General features: G+C 33.0%; 1 protein-coding gene across 1 annotated transcript in view; it reads left to right on the forward strand.

Moving 5' to 3' along the window:
* The window catches only part of LOC133201131 (zinc finger protein 883-like), a 127,908-nt gene that overhangs the window by 77,376 nt on the left and 27,741 nt on the right, over positions 1-22,791 (forward strand). The window contains exon 4 of the mRNA XM_061336914.1: positions 19,364-20,023. Coding sequence (XP_061192898.1) covers positions 19,364-20,023 — 660 coding nt within the window. The remainder of the gene's footprint in view (positions 1-19,363; positions 20,024-22,791) is intronic.

Raw genomic sequence — 22,791 nt, forward strand, 5'->3', positions numbered from 1 at the left:
CATTTCCAAGTAACAATTAGCCCAATATTGACCAAACTTGCATGGATGATACATCTAAGGATGCACACTATCAAACTTTTTACATGTTTTAGTGATGCACACTTCTAGATTATTAGTTTAGTGGGGGACTTTGCAATACTTAAGGACAACATTCATTGAGGTTAGCTCTGTAATATCTGATTATCTAAGTTATTTGATGTAATGAATTTGTTAATCAAACTTTTCATTGATGAAATGGATCAGGGTTAAAATAGTTGCATGTTTTGGTTTAATTTTTATGCTTTATGTATTTTTACAGTTTTTTTGTCCTATAGATTGTTGCTGTATTTTAATGTCCCATACATTAAGTATTACCCCTATCCATCCATCATTCCATCATTATGTCATTCCGTCATAGGTAATTTTCCAGACTCTATTTTACTATTCTTGTATTACTGAGCTGAATTTTGATATGTCTCTTGAAATTGAAGACAAACAGGTCATGTTTTGAGTTCTGTGTTGATTAACCTATAGTTACAAATGTTATGGCCCTTAGACTCTAAAGATTTTTTATTATTCCCTGTTTTGTGGAGTTTTTTTTACCTGTGTTTTGTAGATATTTAGTTGATTTTTGGTATATTTCTTGATTTGATGATGATTTATAGAATCAGGGTTCGGATGCTGGATTTGACGTATATTTTCTAGATGAGTGAATATCATTAGCCACACCTGAACCTAACTGGATGATGCATCTTGGGATGGACATTACTAGCCTGTCTTTGGATGCTGGATCATTTTCCAGTGAGTTTTTAGAGGGACTCTATTCCCAAGCAACTATAAGCCCTACCTGGACCAAACTTTCTTCACTACTTGTGAAGAAGACATTTTCGAAAAGTTCTTTGATTTTTGACCTCAAGGATGATTTCAAGAACTCTAACCTTTTCACCAGGACATTTCCTTTCAAAATATAAAACATTTTTAGTATGATGGACAGACAAGTCAGGACAAATGAGATACTGTAAAAGTGGTTATTTACACTGGTGGTTAAGTACGCGTTTGTGACCACCAAACATTACACGTGGGTGTAATATACGCGGTAGCACGAGTTACCGCGAAAAAATTACCGGTCATCATTAATAATATCGAGTTGTTCCCCTTTGAAAAGGTCAAGTAGTTTACAAGCACGGATAAAAAATATATAATTAGAAATAATTACAAACAAACAAAACAAAAAGAATTTATACTGTTGGATTGCTAAATATAACGGCGATCTGCACAGTCAAAAGCGGTGAAGTGTGAACAACTGGTGTACGCTGTATTGTAATTATTTACGCAAGCTCAAACTTCAAAGTGGGATCTACTTACCTGTATCTGCGTGGCTAGTGTTGACAATTAATTCAATAAGTATGTTTGTAGTGACTGTGGGTTTGTGTAACATTTTGGACTAATTATATGAAATTAAGAGGGACGTACATACAAAGGAAATGAAAATGAATATCGATTTTTTGAAGCTTTAATTGCGTGAGGTTGCTTTAAAATATTTAATATGAAGATGCATTTTTTTTATTGCACAAATAAAAGAAAGAACATTTACGTTTTCATCACTGTTTGTGATGTATTTATCTACTCACATGCGTTCAATACCACTTGTAATATACGACTGGTTCGACCGGTCTAAACAGTATAATTAATGGTTTAGAATGATTCCAGAAGTTTGAAATTTTGTGACCATACGCGAGGGGGTATTTTACGCGGTTCTAAGCTTACCGCGTAAGTAGTGTAAATTTCCCCCACGCGTAAATAACCACTTTTACAGTAGTTCATTGAAACTAAACCAATAAGACCCCGAAAATGCTGGACTGCACTTCTCTGAATTTGCTTCAAACACAGTTCAATCTTTTTAAGTTTTTATGTTTTTGGGCATGATGAAACCACGATCAATAATATGACCTATTAATAATTTGAAACTGGACGGACAAGATCATAGTTTTGAAAAAAAGTTTTACAGGTTTAAGAGAATCTGCGTAGCGTATCCTTGTCTTTCAAATTCACATTGTTTGTTTGTTTTTATTTGGTGGAGGGAGCAAAATATCCATGTTTGCAATACACTAAAAATATTTAATAAAGTTCTAGGTACTCGGTATTTTTTGTGAATAATTTGTGTTAATATTAAAACTAATGTTTAATTTAAAATTTTGAGGTCGGCCGCGTTGCACAGTGGTTAGAGCTTTTGCTCTAGAGTCGCGCAGTAAGGAGTTGATTATTACGTCGCGGGTTCGAAACCCACTGTTGGACGTGGAGACCAGTCCTTTGGATGAGACCTGTAAACCAAGGTCCCGTGTCGCAGTAGGTGTTGGCACGTAAAAGATCCCTCACTGCTCAATGGTTTGAGTGCCAAGTTTAGGTCAAAATTTGCAGCTCTCCATATAGGTAAAAAATTCTCGAGAGGGATGTTAAACAACAATAAACAAACAAACAGTTAAGATTTTAGAGCAAGTTTATTCCCAAGTAACTATAAGCCCTACTTGACCAATTTGCGTAGATGTTGCATCTTGGAATGGGCACTACTAGACTTCCTATGAATGCTTTTTTCAGATGCATGAGTGAATTGGTTAAAGTTTTTAGAGCAAGTCTATTCTCAAGTAATTAAAAACTCTACCTGGACCAAACTTGCATGGATGATGCAACTAGGAATGGGCACATTTGGGCTTGCTTCAAATGCTGACTTTCATTTTCCAGGTGAGTGAACTGTTTCAGTTTTTAGACAAAGCTCACTCCCAAGTATCTAGTAGGCTTTCCTTTACCAATCTTGCAGGGATGATAGATATAGGGATGTAAACTATCCGAAGTGCTTTTGATACTGGATCTGATACATATTTTCCAGACGAGTGAATATTAGCCATACGTGAGTATATCTGTCATGGATGATGCATCTAGGTAGGGATGGACACTACCAGACTTGTTTGGGATGCTGTATTGGACCTACATTTTCCAGATGAGTGACCAGGTTTAAGTTTTTAGAACACCTCCATTCCTAAGTAGATGTAACTATAAGCCCTGCCTTGAACAAATTTGCATGGATGGTGCATCTATAGGAATGGAAACGTGACAGTTGTTGCAGATGGATTTCTAAAGAAAGCCATTACCTCCAGAATATGCTGTAGCATAGTACGTCTGAAGTTTTTTTGAAAGGAGTAAAGATACAGGCTTGGTAGAGCATTTTCTGGACCCGGCAATGCATCCAATGCCTAGACGTCGACAATTAGAATAATATAAATTTTTTAAATCTTTCACAGTTTTTCAAATGTCTGAAAAGAGATGAGATGAATATACAGCGTGAATATGTCGAACGGTGTCTGGCCAATTCGAACCCTGCTCTATTGGGACCATGGCATAAGGCCCAAGAACTGAAATTGTGACATTTTGGTTAAAACTAAAAGTATATCAAATTTCAAAAGAACTTTTGAAATCGTTTTTCATGTTTGACGCCATTGAAGCCTTTCAAGCTTATGATTGTTTAAACTCTCCAATATTAGTTTTCATGGAAAACTGTGATGTATGAAGCACTGCTTATTTTATCAGAGGTGAATTTTATGTTTGACCATGATATGAAGAATGTTTGACACAGAGAATAGGAAGAGGAATGAATTATTGTTAAAGGGGCTTGGGCACAGATTTGAAGCTTATATTTTCTAAAATTTTCAATATAATATATCTTGCTAGAGCATTTTACACCGAAAGGTAATAAACTCGTGTTTAGAAACCTGTTTTATCTGAGTTTTATTAAAACTTCGAATTTTGGGACGTGTTTGATTGAACATAATGCCTTGCACGTTCACGAGGGAAACTTTATCCATTATACTTCAGAAAAGAAGAATCTTTTGTGTATTAATAAAAAAGAATATTATAACTATAATCCAGAAATTTCAGAGTAGAAATGCGTGAGAGCAAAACCAACTCACCAGTATCCAAAGATTTTATAGCAGTTGTGACATTACGTTTAGATCAACCTTCGTATTTATAAATTAATTTTATTGATTTTTAATAATTTAATTTTGGCTGTAACACGTCATTTGATTGGATAAAAAAAATTAGAATATAGCGTATAAACTGGGTTGCCTACGTCACAATGACTTACGTCAAAAACGTATCAATCCGCTTGACGTTACATTTAAAATACGTACAATTTGAAGGCATTTTTGAAGGAGGAATTGTCTTATTTTTTACACTTAATGATGGAAAATTAAATTATAAGGAATGGATTTAATAGCTTCCCAAGTTATACTGGTATAACCTGGGTTGGAACAGTTTACACTCTTTTATAAACCGCTTCGCGGTTTATAAAGCGTAAACTGCCCCAACCCAGGTTATACCAGTATAACTTGGGTAGCTATTAGATTCATTCCTTAAATAAAAAATTTTATTAATTCAAGTATACTTCAAGTATATGTGCTAAAATTACGTTATTGCCACTTTACGTGACAAATCAAATTAAAAAAAACTAATCGTTCTCAACATGTAGTTTTTTTTACCCATATTACATATGTCCGATAATATAATAAAGTACTAAAAGAATCGCCCATACTTGTAAGGAATGTTTATATCTAAATTAAAAAAAATAGCTGATACTTCCATTGGACACCTTACCTGTACTGCATATTTTCAAAAAATCTTCTCGAGAACGACTTGGCCAGAAAAAATTAAAATTATATCAAAGCATCCTCGGGTATTGTTGATTTAAGTTTTTATCAAATCATGACTCCCGGAGATAGGGTGGGTTTATAATGGGCGATCAAGTTTTACATAAGGAATAGGGGAAAAATCTTTAAAATTCTTAAAGAGCAGAAAAGACATGTTTAGTTTTACTTATATGGAAGCACCCTCAGGTAGTGTAGATTCAAACTTGCTCAAATCATGACCCTGCAGGGGTAGGGTAGGGGCCGCAATAGGACGTATAACATACGAATATTATGGGGAAATTACAATCTGTTGATGAACCCTATATAATTATTGGCTTTGATAAGGTCTACTCGTAATTATACAGTATGATTGGAAAATATTCCAAGCTTTCTGATTGGCTGAAATCCAACATTGTAGAAAAATTACTACGTTATATTCATCTGCACGTACCCTTCCAGCTGTCTATAAGAATTTATTTTCCCACATTTAACTAAAAATAGATTTAGAACTTCTAAACTGATACAATTAGTTATGAAAAGTTATTTCACCTGCACTCGACTTCCACTCAGGTGAACATAACATTCAGGCACATAGTATTTAGAGAAAGGCGGGAGGAAGAGACTGCCCCCCTCCTCACTTTATTTCTGAGTATAAACTTTTACCGGGGTAATATGAAAATGTTCATTGAAAGGCAGGTTACACTCATCCCTTTTTCTCCATCTTTCTTTATCCAGTATAGTCAAATCCCTCGTATGTTTATTGACCCTAACACGTACCCCCCCCCCCCCCCCAAATCATATTTTTGAGTTTGGAGAATTCTTCAAGTTTTTGACTGTCAAATTTTTTTGTCATGTTATTGCAATTTTTGTCTTTCCTGCCATCCCCGCCCTTCCCAACCCAAGCCTCGATGCCATGTGCCCGGGTTTTTAAAAAATATTTTTATTTAGAAATTCTTAATAAATGCATATAATTAAGTAATTTTATAATAAGCCATGCTAATCTCATTGCGTTTGTCTATAACGACTTCAACGAATGTAAAGAATCAAGATTTGGCTTGATTAACGAGTTGGTATCATTCATTTATTGAATCGTATTATGAAACAACTATTTTTTTTAGACAATGCGATGATTTAGCCACCCTTGAAGTACACTTAACCGTCGAAGTACACTATTCATCTTGCCCTTCAGACTAAATCTTGGTATGGACCTCAAAAACAACAATAATTATATATTGTTTACTGTAGCATTATGAAAATTTGCAATACTTTAAATACCAGGAAATGGAAAAATAATTTGCACCTATAAAGGGACCTGGACACGGTTGCATTGTTTTTTTCCTCCTTTAATTTCTCTGTTTATTCAAACATAAAACCAGTTAAATGAACTGAACTTACTTCAATATTCTAAGAATTCAATGACAAACGACGTTCTTCTTTACATTACGTTAATCATCTGTGCTTTTTAACAGGCCACGAGCTATGTTATTTCTTCTATTTACGTTTCACCGTGTTTGTTCAATTTGTTTAATTCTGCTCACATCACTGAGCACGGATTGACAGTAGAGGTGAGTTGGTTTTGTTTTTCCACGTTTCTACTCTGAATTTTCTGGATTATACTGCAGAAGTTTTAATATTTTTTATTACCGTAAATCTGGAAATTTTTACGTCGATTTATTTTTGCGAATCTAGGTCAAAAAGCTGTTGATTAATTTTTACGTTTCAAGATTTTGCGAATTGTCATTGGCGCTAAAAATAAAAAGCACTTTAAATTTTCATAACAGTTTATATGTTTCACATTAGTTAGCAGAGTTAGAATACCACCAATATACTTCATAATGTGGCAAAAAATTTCAGACTCGCTCCGGAACAATTTTGAAGAATACAAAAGGATTTGCACTGGAAATAACTTACAAATTAATTATAAACCTTTTTGAGGTTGTGTATGCCTTTTAACCTAAAATATAAATCCACGAAAATTCAACTAATTTTCTCAGCGTTTTTTCTCACCTCAAATTTACACGCCATGCTTACATTTGGAACTCTCTGGATTGTTTGTGGAAAATGCACTGAGTTCGAGTTCGAGTTATCGCCCGTGTTTATTTTGCAACACTGTGAATACACGGAACGAATTCTATCGTTAAACCGGGTCCGTAGGACTATTCTTTTAATGATAGAACATTCTATCTAGAATCACATGTACATACAATAAATTACACATGTACATACGGCAATAAAAAACGACGCCAACATTCAATAATCAGAAGAAATATTAGAAGAGATAAAACATCTAAACTCTATTTTATTAAATCATGCATGTACATAAAATATATTAAAACGATGTCATCTTTAACTAACCTTAAAAATTCATATAAAAATATTTTCTACCGAGTATAAGAAGAGATAAAAACGTCTAGTTAAAATTAAATTAAAACACAATTTAAAACATTGGTTCACATGAAACATTTTTTGTTGAAATGGTCCAGTATGGTAACATATTTATTTGCGTTCATTAAAATTCAAATGAGAGTTTCAGAGCGTCAGAAATCCCAGCTTTCTTGAAACCGTTATAAACTTTCTCTGGATTTCTCTTTAGGTAGGAAATGGCTGAATCAAGCCACTTTGCACTTAGTGGTTTGAGAAAAGACATTCCAAGATTAACATCCAATTCATCACCAGCTTTGAGTTTCGCTGCGACCTTTTCAGCATACCACGTTTCAAATTAAACTGTTCACGCATGTGGTCTTTAACAATCTTTTGAACACTCAAGTCCATTGGTTGAAGTTCTGAGGTACAGTTCGGTGGGACGTACAAATAAACAAGACCCAGTTTTTTTCATACGATCTCTGAATTCCTCGGAAAGTTGTGCACTAAAAAAGTCTAAAATGATCAGAGCCTTTTGGCGCAAAGGCAGGTCTAGTTCATCCCCCACTTTGTTTACGTATGGTATGATGATCTTGTCAAGATAACGAAAACTAGTTTCTTTGTTCGCCCAATGATTATCTGTGTGAGTAACGTCCCAGTCTCTAGGAAAATTATATTTTGCATGACAGGCATCTGTTTTCCCTTTATAAATTACTTGCGGTGGCAGAATATCTCCGCTCAAAGCTCCGGCCATAACACCTGTAATTTTTTAAATATGCAGTATTGGGTATGATGCCTTGCTTTAAATAAATTAAGCCTATTAATTATGATTTCAGAATTGTCATTCACAATTATATAATTATTCTTACCTGTGATTTCACGTTTGTCGTCCAAGCCAACGATGTTTACTTTGTCACACCCCTTCTCCGCCATTGTCCACCTGCTGACAGGTAATAGCTGAACACCCGTGTGGTCAAAATTAATTACCAGCTGTGGAGGTATTTCATATTTTGTAACAAGTTCTTCGATTTTACTGAGAAAATTTGATTTGAGTTCCTCTAAGTTCTTGATTTCAGGTTTAGCCGTACTGCTTCCACGTCGTTTTATCATATACATTCGCTTCAAGAGCGAGAGTGCCCACTGCCGAGTTATTTCAATGCACCCCCCATTTTCTGCTAACAGTGTTCTGTCTTCTGCTAGCACTACCCCTTTTGCTATGGCACGGATTATTCGACTGTTAATTATACCACCCGCATCCCTTATTTCTGTAACTAACTCCTGCACTTTCTTGTCAAGGTCTTCCCCCAGCATTAATGGCCGACCCCGTTTTTTTCTTGGAAGTTCATCAATATCAAGATTTAATTTTCTTTTTCGGACAGAATTATAAGTTTTTTTCAGGTGTCGAACAGTAGATTCCTTTAAATTCAATTCGCCGAATTTTTTTAACATTTTTGGTGTCCCGTGTTCATTAGCATACTGCGCCACTTTGGCTCTCATTTCCTCACTTAGTATAGTATATGATCCTCTTCTTTGTTTCGTGGGGGTTTCTGTATAAACGAGAGTGAGGTCCTCATTGACAAGCTTTCGTGCTAGGGATTCGTTGGTAGCATGGTTAGATAAAATAACCGGTCTCTCTTTCTTGGCAAAATAATTTAAAAGAGACATGCCGGTACTGCCTCAGTGCTCGTCAAACCATCGGACGATATTGAAACTAGTGAGGGCACTTAACACGCACGGGTAATTTGCTTGTAGTATAAACAGGTTTCTAAAATGACCAGTGCTTACGAACACCTGTTCACTGAGTTAAAAATAGACACCAGCTTTCAGCAAAATTTTTGTTTACATTTTTTGTTGTTGATTTATTTTTATGAAAAATATTTTTGCGAATGCAATGCACGCGCAAATTTGCTAAAAATTTATCTACAGTAAAAATTTCCAGATTTACGGTAACACACAACGGAATTTGTACTTTTCTTAAGTATCAAGGATAGAGTTTACTTTGTGAAAGTGCAAGTATATGTGTCAATCGAACGCGTCCCGAAATTCATAGTTTTATTAATTTCCAGAAGTTTCTGATCAAGCATTTATTATATTTGCGTGTGAAATGCTAAAGCAAGATGTAAGCCATGATATTATATAGAAAAGTTGAGAAAATATTAATTTCAAATCTGTGCCCCAAACCCTTTAAGCTATATAAGAGTACTTAATAAAACTACATCAAATCCCAAATCTGTATTTTATTTTGCAGCTAATTCATAAATCCCACTCAACAAGGTTGAAACAGTGATGATGCACTTTTTAGCGAGATGTCATCAAGATAAAATTGACCAATTTTATGTGCGGTGAGATTTGTTTCTTTTTCAAGCAAAAAATTAACAGTATATGATTTACACGTGTTCAATCGATCATTTATTCCAATGTGATGCCTTTATTTAACTCTATTAGTATTATTGAGAGTGTGTATCTAATTTATTCCACTCTTTTTTTAATATATATATATATAATTTGTGAATAAAGGAATGGAATGTTATGCACTGTGTTAAATGTCCTTTTACAAGAGCATATATACATGTATTACGTCGCTGTCAAATCAGGTGACCAAACTACATTTAATACAGAATGGAGAATATGCTACTGTATGTTTTATATCAATTCAATTTATGATGCATGTAGCAGGCTGATCAAGCATCTAATCATAACTTCAAAATTTCCAATGAAAAAAGGCAAAAAGTGTTTCTTATATATATATTCTGCACAAAGTTACAATAAAGGATCACTTCTAGGCAAATATATGTGTTGACCTATAGGGCCGATATTGGTTTCAGTCTTTAGAAAAAGCTTACCGATATCCGTTCCGGTCGCTGACTTTAGGCCACATGCGTATAGTTTCTTGTTTCTAATGTATCGCTTTAGTTGTAGTCAACTGTGTTTTCATATGACCCTAACTCGGTATTTACAGATACATCCTTTGTATGAAGGTCCTAACTTGATGCCTGGTAAATGGCAACGGGACATAAAACCTTAACTGACCTTACCACATTCTTTTCTAATCTGAAAACCTTTCTCCTGCATTTTTGGCATAATATGTCGCCAATGCACACACCTTTTCCGAGGAATGAACTGCATCTACTCTGCATAGCGCAGTTTCTCTCCCACTGGCACAACAGTACTATTACCCAGAGATGTTCTTGAAAGACAAACACAGCAATTTTTTGCTCGACATGATTTCTTTTCGTGACACCTGCAGTATTGAGTAACACAAAGTGAATGATTCGTGTCCTCGAACAAAGTGTGCTTACAATGAGGTATAGTTCCGGTTGTTTACGTTTAGTTAAAGAGAATATATGATCTGCAATTCCATAAATGTCTTTTATATCAACAGCAAACATACATTTAAAGAAGATTATAGAAGTAAAATGCAAAAATCTGTATAAAAAAATAAATTCGTGTTTATACAGGTGAAAATTTGAAAAAATAAAAGTATGCCAACGGGCGGATTCGAACCAGGACACTTAAAATGTTCAAGTCGAGAATCTGCGTTTTATCTTTATGAGATATACTGACAATGTAGATATAAGTCATAGATATAAACCAGTATGATAGAAATAGGTTTTCGCATTTTTTGCAGGTTTTTACGAATTTCGACCATAGGGCAGGGGTGCCCTTAAAAAAAATCTTGTTTTAATTTATTCCTCAGATCAAAATCTATCAAAATTTCATAATTTAATTTAGGGGCAGGCCTGCCCTGAAGTACTTCTATGCCAAATTCACGAAAAATTAGTGCTTTAACGGACAAAATACTGTTTTGATCAACTTTGGAGGTTAATTTCAAAGTTGCAAATAAAAAAAAATAGGTTCAAAATGCAAATTTGAAAAATTTAGAGAAATATACGATGGAAAACAACCAAAGAACATTGATTTTTTAATTGTGATTTTTTCCGGAAAATTGTTCTCTCCTATAGGTTAACTCTTTTGTTATAACGAATACATCCTTTACTGGATTTTAACTTTATATTGTGTTCCTGGTACTACATGTATGCACTCCCTCGGAACCTAATCGAGAAGAAAACAATACACAGTATTAAGTGACATGGTTTACCATATATTTAGCATAGTTTTTAGCAGTATACTGCATTTATACATGGACATTTGCACTTAGCTACTCTTTTACGCTTAGTTATGCAACGCTACACGTACTCCAGTAATACTACACTAAAATATACGCCAGATATACCGGTATGTTTTTGAAACGTTACAAAAACGGGATACCATACTAGAAAACTACTTACAAAACTTTTTCTAGAAACACAAACCATACAAACATTACTAACAAATTAAACAATTACAACATTTACAGAATATAAAACACAATAAAAGCATGCTATTTAACAAAGTTATCCAGGATCTTCAATTAACAAAACACTAAATAAAAGAATGAATAAAACTTGTACTTACTTCAGAAGCTGAGTGTCTGTACTTAAATGTATATTAAGCTGAAGAAAATGTCAAGAAAATGAACTTCAATTTAACATGAGTATTGGAATTCACATTGTCATATTAATCATCAGAGACCCGTATATGTTGTAGCGAACACGGTATGAAAGAGAAAAAAATCACCCAAACTTCTTTTTAAAAGCTTCTTATGAAGAAAAGCAAGGCTAAGTCATTCAGGTAAATGCTGTTTAGTAACATTAAGCAGTGTAGAATGACTGCTCATTACCCATTCTTCATTATTGATGCAATCAAAAATTATATTTGGTCTCACTCTTTGTCACACCTTTTTTAAACGCCGATGAACTGTGTAACAATCGAAGGTAATTGTGTAAATAAATTACCTGCCCTTGTTATAGTTTGGTTCAGAAAACTTCAGTGTCAATTTACATACATAAACATTATGCAATTATACATATGTAGGACTCCAAAGTGCGATGGTCACGCCAAAGTCCGATGGTCTGCCATCATATGGGTAACAAACATATGTAAATTGTACAAAAGAGATTTTAAATGATTTATCTTCTGGCAAAAATGATGCTACAAGTATTTTAAATTCAGTGCCCTGTTTTATGACAGATAGAAGCGCAACTGAAAAGTAAGTTAATGACTTTTAAGTAAAGATATCTCTCATACTGTTCATTCTTTAAAATGTGCCATTCGTCCACTTTTACAGTTTTCTGATGTGTGCTTTGTAGAGGCTTTTAATATTGAGAAGGAGTTCGATGTAAATTTTAACGGGTATTCAAATTCAGTGAAAAAACCTTTTATTTTGTTTTTTTTAAGAAGTGTTTCAAAGTTTTTTTTTTTCAAAGATGGTGCTGGAGATCCAAATATTTCAGATATTTTTATGAAATACCATGGAGTAGAAAAAATTCCAATTATAAATTTTAGAGGAAATAGGTTTAACGTTTCATTTCATAATGCTGCAGGTACTCTTTTTTTTTTTATCCATAAACTATTATTACAATATATGTTTTCATTAAAAAGTTCGTACTCTTTTTTGCAGAATTTCATTGTTCTATCCCTGCAAAATAAGGTTATTTTATGTCTTTTAAGAGCTTTGGGAATTTTTTGCAAATTGGTCACAGAACCTTACTTTGTAAAGGCTTCAGAAGTTGGGAATATTTTATATATGGGATCTGTATATCAGAGACTTTTATTTGTCTTGAATATGTTTTGTGACGATCCATCAATGGCTCTAAAACAAGAATTACGATTATTTTATGGACCACAGTTTTATGACAATGTTGCAGACTTTTTATTCGATTGTTGTTTACACAATGATCAAACTGCTGTGTTTTTAAAAAGACTTTGTGGTGTTTTAAAAACAAAAGCACAGAAAATTTTTAATGAATTTTTAGCAGGTGGTAAATATTTTAATGATAATCCAGATGTTTTAGAAGAATGTTCTTCATGCGTTACAAATAATATTTGTTTAGAAAGACTGATGGGACAGTTAGATTTTTGTTTAAAATCAGGACCAACTAGTGATATAAATACTATTGAAAGTGCAACTATTCGTTATCTCCAAACATTTTATTTCATCTTTTCTGGTCTAGCAGTTCTTCAAAAGAAGATTTTTAAAAACATTTTTTTTTATATATTTCAACATAAAACTTTTGATATCCTATGGTGGCCCCACCTTACCCCGTGGACAATGATGTGAACAATTTAGAATCAACACTACTTCAGAATGTATTCACCTAAATTTCATTTTTGGTCCAGTGGTTCTTGGAAGATATTTTCCTATATATGTCAATGGCAAAATGTGATTCCATATTTTGGCCCTAACCATACCCCGGGGACCATGTCAGATTTGAACAGTTTAAAATCTACACTACGTAAGGTAGCTTCTACATAAATTTAAGTTTTTCTGGCCCAATAATTCTTGAGAAAAAGTTTTTTAATGACCCTATTTTTGCCTTTTCCTGATTATCTCCCCTTATAAGGGGGCTTGGCTCTTCATTTCTACAATATGAGATCCCCTGTACTAGGAATGCTTTGCACCAACTTGTTTAATTGTTTTATTTATTTTTCTTTACATATGCAGAAATGCTGTACACTTTATTCATCAACTAACCCTAACAAAATAAAATAATAATAATAATAATAATAATAATAATAATAATAAACAAACAAACAAAAAACTATAGTTTACTAGAGTTAACTATAGTTTACTAGAGTTAACTATAGTTAACTATACTAAATCAAAGTTTCAAAGTTATCACTATAGTAAATCAAAGTATTCAAAGTGATCACTATAGTGTCATAGTGATCACTATAGTAAATCAAAGTTTTCGAAGTGATCACTATAGTAAATCAAAGTTTCAAAGTTATCACTAGAGTAAATCAAAGAGTCAAAGTTATCACTACAGTTAACTATAGTTTTTCATAGTGTCAAAGTTATCACTATAGTTAACTATAGTAAACTATAGTTAACTTTAGTATTTTTGTAGGGAATGGCAGCCATGCAAATTAGCGACGTATACACCATTTCTCCCAGTGAATAATGAACCTCCTCTCCCCCCTCTTCCTCTCTCTCTGTTACGAAGAGGGATGAAAAACTAGGTACATGAGTCATGTAATGAGTCCATTAGGACTTCTTAGATCCACACCGTGATGTTGAAAAATGACTTCTTTTATTTACATGGTTGCAAACAAAATGGCTATACTTAAATAACTTTCTTTTTTGGTAAATATATATTATTTTTTTTATCCATTATATATTAAAAAGTGGCTTTTAAACATTTATTATATGATAGTTAGAAAGATACAAAATAAAAAATATATCTCGAGCATTCATGCAATAAATTATTTATTATACCGAATCAAGTAAAACCAATTTAATAAAAAGAAAAACAAATTATTGAGAGCAATGCAACAGGTATAAGGCTAGGGCAATTTAAAGTTTACAAATTCCTAATTCCTACTCTAATGTGACAAGTTTTGTAGTATTCACATTACCAATATTCAATATATTACATTAAAACCGACAACATGCAGTCATGATTTGAATTTCAAGCTAATATTAACCTTTTCTTGTACTTTCTTCTCTCAGGAGTTGTCGTTCAACTAACTATTGTAAGGAAAAGCATGAGACATCTATAGGGAATTAATATGATTGACGCCTAGGAAATATGAAGTTTTATTTCTCTGTCACGTGTCACAATGATGATCATTAATGAAGTATAATAAAGTAATTTAATCCACTATATTTAACTTTATTTTACGAGATTTTAGGTTATTTTGATGATTGAAATAATTTTATAACAGATTTTCACAGATAAAACCGGTGCCAAGCAGCGCGCTTATAATCCCCACAATGGCCTATTTACGTCTCAATATTTTTTTTTTTAAAAAGCTGTTTTCAAAACATAACACGAATCGTTAAAAAATAAACACAAGAGATGTTTCCTTACTTGCAGTATTCTTAAAATTAATCATCAGTTAAAAATGATAACATAGCTCTTTTTGAACTTGGAAATCATATTTAGGCCAGAAATTATACAAAGTGAACAAGTCTTCTAGTCTAAAATACATTTTTTTTTTGGTCAGGGAAAATATTACAATTGATTGTTGACATGATTACATGATGAGATTATGATCAAATTTATTTCACAGAATAGCTCATATGTAGAAATCTGTGCAGTTTATTCATGAAATTGCGTTTTGCTTCTCATTAATATTTATGAGATCCTGTATAAACTCGATATTCCATTTCTTTAAATTTTGATATTGAAACCTGACAGCCCGGTTCATTTCCCATTTTCTTTTAGCCTTGGTTATAGTTTATGGGTAAAATTTTATGCTATTGACAGTTGACTACTGAAGATTCCGGGGTTTAAAACAATAAGTAAGTCCAACTGATGAAAGAAATTAGTCGTAACTATTCAGAAAATGATAAATCATTTGTATTTTATATGTATTATGAAACGCTTCCTTGTGCACCTACTATAATCGGCATGATTGTATTTCATCATCAAACATACTAAAAACACAAATTCTGTGCTTTTTTCTTCAATAAAGCAAAATCATTTAGCTTCGAATTTTCAAATCAAAAAGGAAGTCGAAACTTTCACTTTGATAGCTTGTCATTTCCGGTAGAAGATATTAAGAAAAATTAAACCACCGGCATATAAAATGCAAATTCTGTATTTTTTTTTTTATTAACCTTTATTGCATTATAGCTCCAATATGCAAAAAAGAGAATTGTATTGATAATTCAGATGATGAGAATTTAACAAAAGTGTACAAAAATAATGAGCATTATTAGTAATGCCACATGATCATTAATTTATAAATGAATTGTACATGATTTCTCCCATCATAAGTCCTGATAAGCAAACTCATCTTGTGCTTCAAAGTCAGCTACATACACCCTCGAAGATAGGTTTGGGACACAGTATAGGGTAAAAAATTTCATTGGAATAAAAGAAGGGAAAAATCGTTTTAAAATCCTCTTACGAAGAGATCGACACAGGCAAGCAACAAACGACCACGAATCCCTTATGTTTTTAATACCTTGAAAACCTTTCATAATTCAAAATTCGACAGTACCATTAATGAATTACAACCAGAAGTCTCTGATGAAACTGTAGCTCTACTAGTCTGTACGTATAACAAAGGAAAAGTAGCACTTGGATTTGAAACTTTGCAGCATACAGCAATAAATAGAATTATGTATCTTAATGTAGCCTACTTGTGTGCCAAGTTATACTGAAATCAAACAAAAACTGTAGGAGGATTAGCATTTTGAAAGTATTTCACAGAAATTTCTATTTAAGTAACCATAGCAACACCATTCACTGAAATCAAAAACCGATATACACTATTATATAACGTAGTATAGTCTAATTGTGTGCCAATTAGATTGAAATCAGACGGAAACTGGAAGAGGAGTAGCGTTTAATTACAGAAAATTCTATATTTAGTAACCATGACAACACCGTTCATCGAAATCAAAAACTAAATTATGTATCTTAGTGCAGTCTACTTGTGTGCCAAGTTATAATGAAATCAGACTAAATCTGTGGGAGGAATAGCGTTTATAGAAATTTCACAGAAATTTCTATTTTTAGTAACCATGGCAACACCGTTCATCGAAATCAAAAACCGGTGCACTAAATTATGTATCTTAATGTAGTCTACTTGTGTGCCAAGTTATATTGACCAAAACGTAGGAGGAGTAGCGTTTTAAAGGCATTTTACACAAATTTCTATCTTTAGTAACCATGACAACACCGTTCATCGAAATCAAAAATTGATGCACCAAATTATGTATCTTAGTGCAGTCTACTTGTGTGCCAAGGTATATTGAAATCAGACCAAATCTGTTGGAATAGTAGCGTTTTAAAGGAATTTTACAGAAATTTCTATTTTTAGTAACCATGGTTACACCGTTCATTAAAATCAAAAAATGATGCACTAAATTATGTATCTTAGTGTAGTCTACTCGTGTGCCAAGTTATATTGAAATCAGACCAAAACTGTCGGAGGAGTAGCGTCTCTGACCAGTAGAGCTAAAAACAAATATTTCTTTTTGTTGTATTCTTTAGTTTACGACCTTGAATGAGTACTTGCAGTACTTTGATTATATTCATTAATGTTAGCGATCGAGATCGGTATTTCGGTTTGTATACACAAAGCCGAAGCAGATAATCAGAGTGAGTTTAACTTCGGGTCTTTGTTTCATGTTGTTGTACATTGGGCAGGTAAATTCCATTGATTTTTTGTAAAAAATATTTTCCTAAAAAAGAATAACACTGTTATGAATAAATATGGTGCTGAAAAAGTAGTTTGTTCGTAAAGATACCCCCACCCCACCCCAGCTCACACCTTTTTTGAGTTTTACAGGTTGGGCACACCCCACCAAATGGTCATTTATCCCCCGTTTGGTGGACAATCTCCCATATCGGAGACGAATTTTACTGACCAAATGGTGGACTTCTTTATTCTATTCCAAATTTTATTAAAATAAAGCAAAAGCGCATTTACTTAGGCATTGGGGAATTTTAGTGAACATATTCGTCGCACAATTAACATAGTTCGGTCGATTTCCCATGTGCAATTTCTCCATAACTTCCTAAAAACGATACCCATAGTTGTCCGTAACATCCGAACTTCTTGATCACTCGATCAAAAAAAAAATGATTGTGTCTATAGTAGGATAAAAATTCTATTTCATCCAGTGGTTGAACTCTTGATAAGTTAAGTTTCAATCGCTTTTTGGATCTTCGTCAATATTTATTTCCATAAAATCCCGTTAAACACGAGCTCCCCATTACTTTACTGGTACGTTGGGCACTTATTGCTATAAAGTTAAATTTTTCTATACTTGAACGTAATATTTGTTATTTCCCGTTGGCCTCCATATTTTATGTAAACCTTCATTAGTCATCTAATAGTAGCAGGAAATATTGAAGGTAAAAAAAAGGCCTTGTTTCAAGGTTCTGCTAAACTGTTGTATTGTACTCACATTTTTTGTCTTAATTGTAGAAAAGAAACTGACCTCTACATATAAACAAGAAAAAGAGCAGCAGAAAATAATGAAGGTAAAACAATTTCTGGGCCCCGAATCAATATGGTTATGTCTTTTGTTATCACTGTATCCATGTGTCTGTCTTAACAACATACATTCAAACTTTCTGACAAAATCAAGTCTCAGAAAGAGCAGTTTTCTTTTTAATTGCAGATTAATGAAATATGGGGTCATTATTTGGATAAATATTAATCTCCACTACACTATAGCCAACATCTAATCTGAAACATTGAAAAATTACATAAAAATTTTCTATTACAAAATGTGAATACCTTTTTATAAGCAGAGTTCAACATGATTTCTCCATTCTCCATACAATGATAAAGATGATAAAATTTTCACTGACCAAGTTGCATAAACTGTGCAAGTTTGTTATAATCGTTCTCCATTAATTGGTGGTAATAATTGTTGAATGTATATTTTAATGATATATAAATTGGTGTTAAAAGGAGATCAACAAATAATTTATGCTCAGGGTTTAAATGTTCAAAGAGAAAAGTTTATCTTTTAGGTTTGATGATTCTAGACCAAATAATTTTCCAGTTTTGCGTCTTAGAAGGTTCTTAGCTCACCTCAACAAAGTTGGGGGGAGGGGGGGGGGGCTTATGTAATACTCTACCTCATCAACGTCCGTGTGGGCATCGGCATCAAAGGTTAAAGTTTTTAGAGCAGATTTCTTTTCAAGTACTTCTATGCCCTTTATTGAACAGAGATGCATGGACAATGCTTCTAGTATGTTTCATTGTACAAGTCGAGGTTTTAAATGCTGTGATTTCAGCTAAAGAGTGACAAGGTTAATATTTATTGAGCAGGTTAAAGTTTTTGGAGCAGTTCAGTTAAAATGTTTAAAGCAGGTCTCATTTCCAAGTAATTATAAGCCCTATATTGACAAAACTTGCATGGATGGTCCATCTAAGAATTCATACTAGCAATTTGCATATACTTTGCGTTGAATTTTGCATATACTTTGCATTGAATTTTGCATATACTTTGCATTGAATTTTTTTTCTCTCAATTTTACAGGAGGAACAAACAATTCATTCATCTTATCCACACATTGAAAGTGATGCTAAAATCTTCTCAAATTTTACTGTCAGCGACGAACATTCAGGAAATGTAGTAATTAATAACAGTACCCATTCACTTAACAAGAGTAATGAATGTGCTATATGTGGAAAAATATTTACATGTTCAGATCACTTACAGAGACACTTGAGAATACACACTGATAAAAAACCTTATGAATGTGGTGTATGTGGAAAGGTGTTGAAGAGATTAAGTATCTTGCAAGAACATCTGAGGATTCACACAGGTGATAAACCCTTCAAATGTGATGTGTGTGGAAAGGCATTTTGCCAGTCAAGTAGTTTACACACACATATGAGGACACATACAGGTGATAAACCCTACAAATGCAATGTGTGTGAGAAAACGTTCAGACAGTCTGGAGGTCTACAGAGTCACATGAGAATACACACTGGTGATAAACCTCATAAATGTGATGTGTGTGGGAAGGCTTTCAGCCGATCAAGTACCTTACAGGCACATATTAGGATACATACAGGTGATAAACCTTATGAATGTGATGTGTGTGGGAAGGCTTTCAGTCATTCATTTTCCTTAAAGATACATATTAGGATACATTCTCGTGATGAGCCTTTTGAATGTGATGTGTGTACAAAATCATTCTCTGGATTATGTGCCTTACAGACCCATACTATGACACATACTGGAGATAAATCTTATAAAATTGAACATGGAAAAGAATTTTCTGACTTACATAAACATATGAGGTCACATATAGGTGACAAACCTTATAAATGTGATGTGTGTGAGAAGACATTCAAACAGTCATCAGTTTTACAGAGACACTTGAGAAGACATACAGGTGATAAACCTTATAAATGTGATGTGTGTTTAAAGGCTTTTACTACATCGTCCAACTTACAGAACCACATGAGGACACATACAGGTGAAAAACCTTATAAATGTGATTTTTGTGGGAAGGCTTTCGCTATATTTTGTAACTTACGAAATCACAAAATTATACATACTGGTGATAAACCTTTTAAATGCGAGATGTGTGGGAAGGCATTCAATCGAGCAGGTAACTTAAAGACACATATGAAGACGCACACCTGCAATAAACCTTATAAATGTGATATGTGTACAAAGTCATTCACTGAGTCCTGTTTCTTACAGTTACACATGTTCAGTCATATTGGTGATAAACCGTATGAATGTGATGTGTGAAGTCATTTTCTGGAAAAAAGCCTCACAGACACACATGAGGACACGTACAGGTTTTAAATCAGATAAATGTGATATATGTGGAAAGGCATTTTATTGATTAAGGAGTTTACAAAAACGTACAAAGACACATACAGAAATGTGCGAAAAGACATTTTCTATATTATCTTCATAAATATATTTTCAAGAAAAACACAACTTACATTTATGATGTGTATCTAAAGACTCGTAGTGTAAAGGTATGGTTAAAGAATGCATAAAGATGGAAAACCTAAGTAATAATTGTAATGTACGTGTGAAATCAAAGATTTAGATGATTTTCGTCATGAACATTTGCATCATATAAAACATACTTTGTTTCAGATAGGTCAGAGGTTAACAGATCAAATACAATGCTTAAATACACCCACTAACTTAACAAAAAAAAACAAAAAAAAAAAACCAGATGCATGTTTATAAAAATCTTGAAAAGTTGATATTGTTAGGATGGTGTGTCATGAAATCGGGCAATTTTACAAAATATGCTATCATACTAACTACATATATGTAGAAAGTCTCCTATTTACGAGAATTATCTTCAGTAAGCGTAAAATGCAGCATGTTTTTAGATAAACATTAATTTTGTTCTGAAAAGCAGATTTAATGTACATGGTCATCTTCATCCATGCATGAATTTTAATGCTGAAAATACATTTTTGTATAATTTTTTTTCTCATTATGTAAAATAAATCAGACTTTAATTTGCAACCTATATATGTATTTGGTTTGTGTTTAATGTTTACAGTGGTATATTTATTTTTGAATTATATATTTTTCTTTACAATTTGCTGTCATTTATTTTGCTGCTGTGATTTTCATATCATTTGATTGGATACAAATAAATCTATCAAAAAATAAAAGGACCTTTTTTTAATTTTGAAATTTAATACTGTCAACTCTTTGTAGGCAGAAATTTATAAAAAATTCTGCTTTTTACAGAGGAACAACTTACTGTCAAAATTGGAAACGAGAACATTAATCATTTAAGTATTAACTTTATACATATCCTGTAAAACTTTATCTTCTTGTATTGAAGTGCAGCATTTGATTTGATTTGAACATATTTTATTGTTTAGATGTTACAACAAAAGGATCGGAAACAAGTTCTTAAAACTTAAAACGCCCTCTCCTTATTTAACAAAAGTGCAGCATTTGACCCGTAAACAGTTGACTACACATTTTCCAAATATTCTATAGTTAGCTAATTCTTTCCATAGTAAATTAAAGTGGGAAAGCTTTTTTGATAGTTAATGCTAACTAATAAATCAAAATACGAGGACAGTTCTGGAATCACTCAATCATTCACTTTAACTTAATAATGAGAGTAATTCATTGATATTTACCAACATTTTTCAAAAACAAATAATACTAATGTACAAAATTTTCGGTTTTTAGCAACGCCAGGTAAGTCCCAGTGACATTATTTATGAACTTGCATATGCCCATTGACCTGGTGCAGTCTGCAGAAAGAACTACGCACGCTAACTCTCGATTCCCGCCTACATTTTACACCCATCTATTCAATATAAATGGCATTTTGGCCATCAAAACTTGTTTGAATGCAAAGAAAGGTTCATTAGTAGTTGATTAATAATTTTGAAACCTGTTAATCGCTCTTTTTTACACCGCTTTTTCATAAGGGAGGTAGAAAATTTTATCCATAGAAATCGGACTTAAAAACATCACCAGATATTTTAATATGCATGAAAATAGATAAATGACCCTTAAATCTTTCCGTCTGTTTAACTTATGTAAAATCCAACAAATGATATGATAAAGTACTTTTTTTTTCATTTGTAACTTTATTTGAAATTGGTAATAAAATGACCTTCTCTTCTGTTTCTTTTTTTTAATTTAATTTTTTTTTAATTTTTGTCTGTAAACATGTGCCCCCCCCCCCCCCCCCCCCCCCCACCACCACCACCACCCACAGTGAAACAACAAAAGCTTTGGTATAAATTTGTAAAATAACAATTCATAACACCTGTAAAAAGAATGTTTTGGTTTCACGTGGGGGGGGGGGGGGGGGGGGGGGGGAGGTTTGAAAAATATTTCCCGTTTTCCGTTGATTTCTAACTTGAAAAACGCAATTTTAACTAAAATTATACAGTTATCTCTCTTTGTTTTACGAAATAAGTTGTGTTTTATGAAAATTCACATTTATATCTATATGAATATGAAAAATCATTCAAATATGCTAACTTTTGAAAATTGACAGAGGTATGTGGCAGAATAATACTATAGTTAGCAGTTCTTATAACTTCATTTCAGCCTTGGGTTTTTTCCGAACTCTTTTTTTCTGCCATCACGTCTTGACATTTTTATACTAGAAAGCAATGGAAATCTTTTTTCTTAAACTTTTCGTCAAAAAGATAAATGTCATTGCCACTCCAGTCTTAAACTGCCTTGAAATGTAATTTAAAATTTGTCTAGCATCAAAATTTACCAATT

The sequence above is a fragment of the Saccostrea echinata genome, unplaced genomic scaffold (genome assembly GCF_033153115.1).
Source record: "Saccostrea echinata isolate AGI-Se365-2 ecotype Australia unplaced genomic scaffold, CSIRO_AGI_Sech_v1 ptg000042l, whole genome shotgun sequence".
Classification (NCBI taxonomy): Eukaryota; Metazoa; Mollusca; class Bivalvia; order Ostreida; family Ostreidae; genus Saccostrea; species Saccostrea echinata.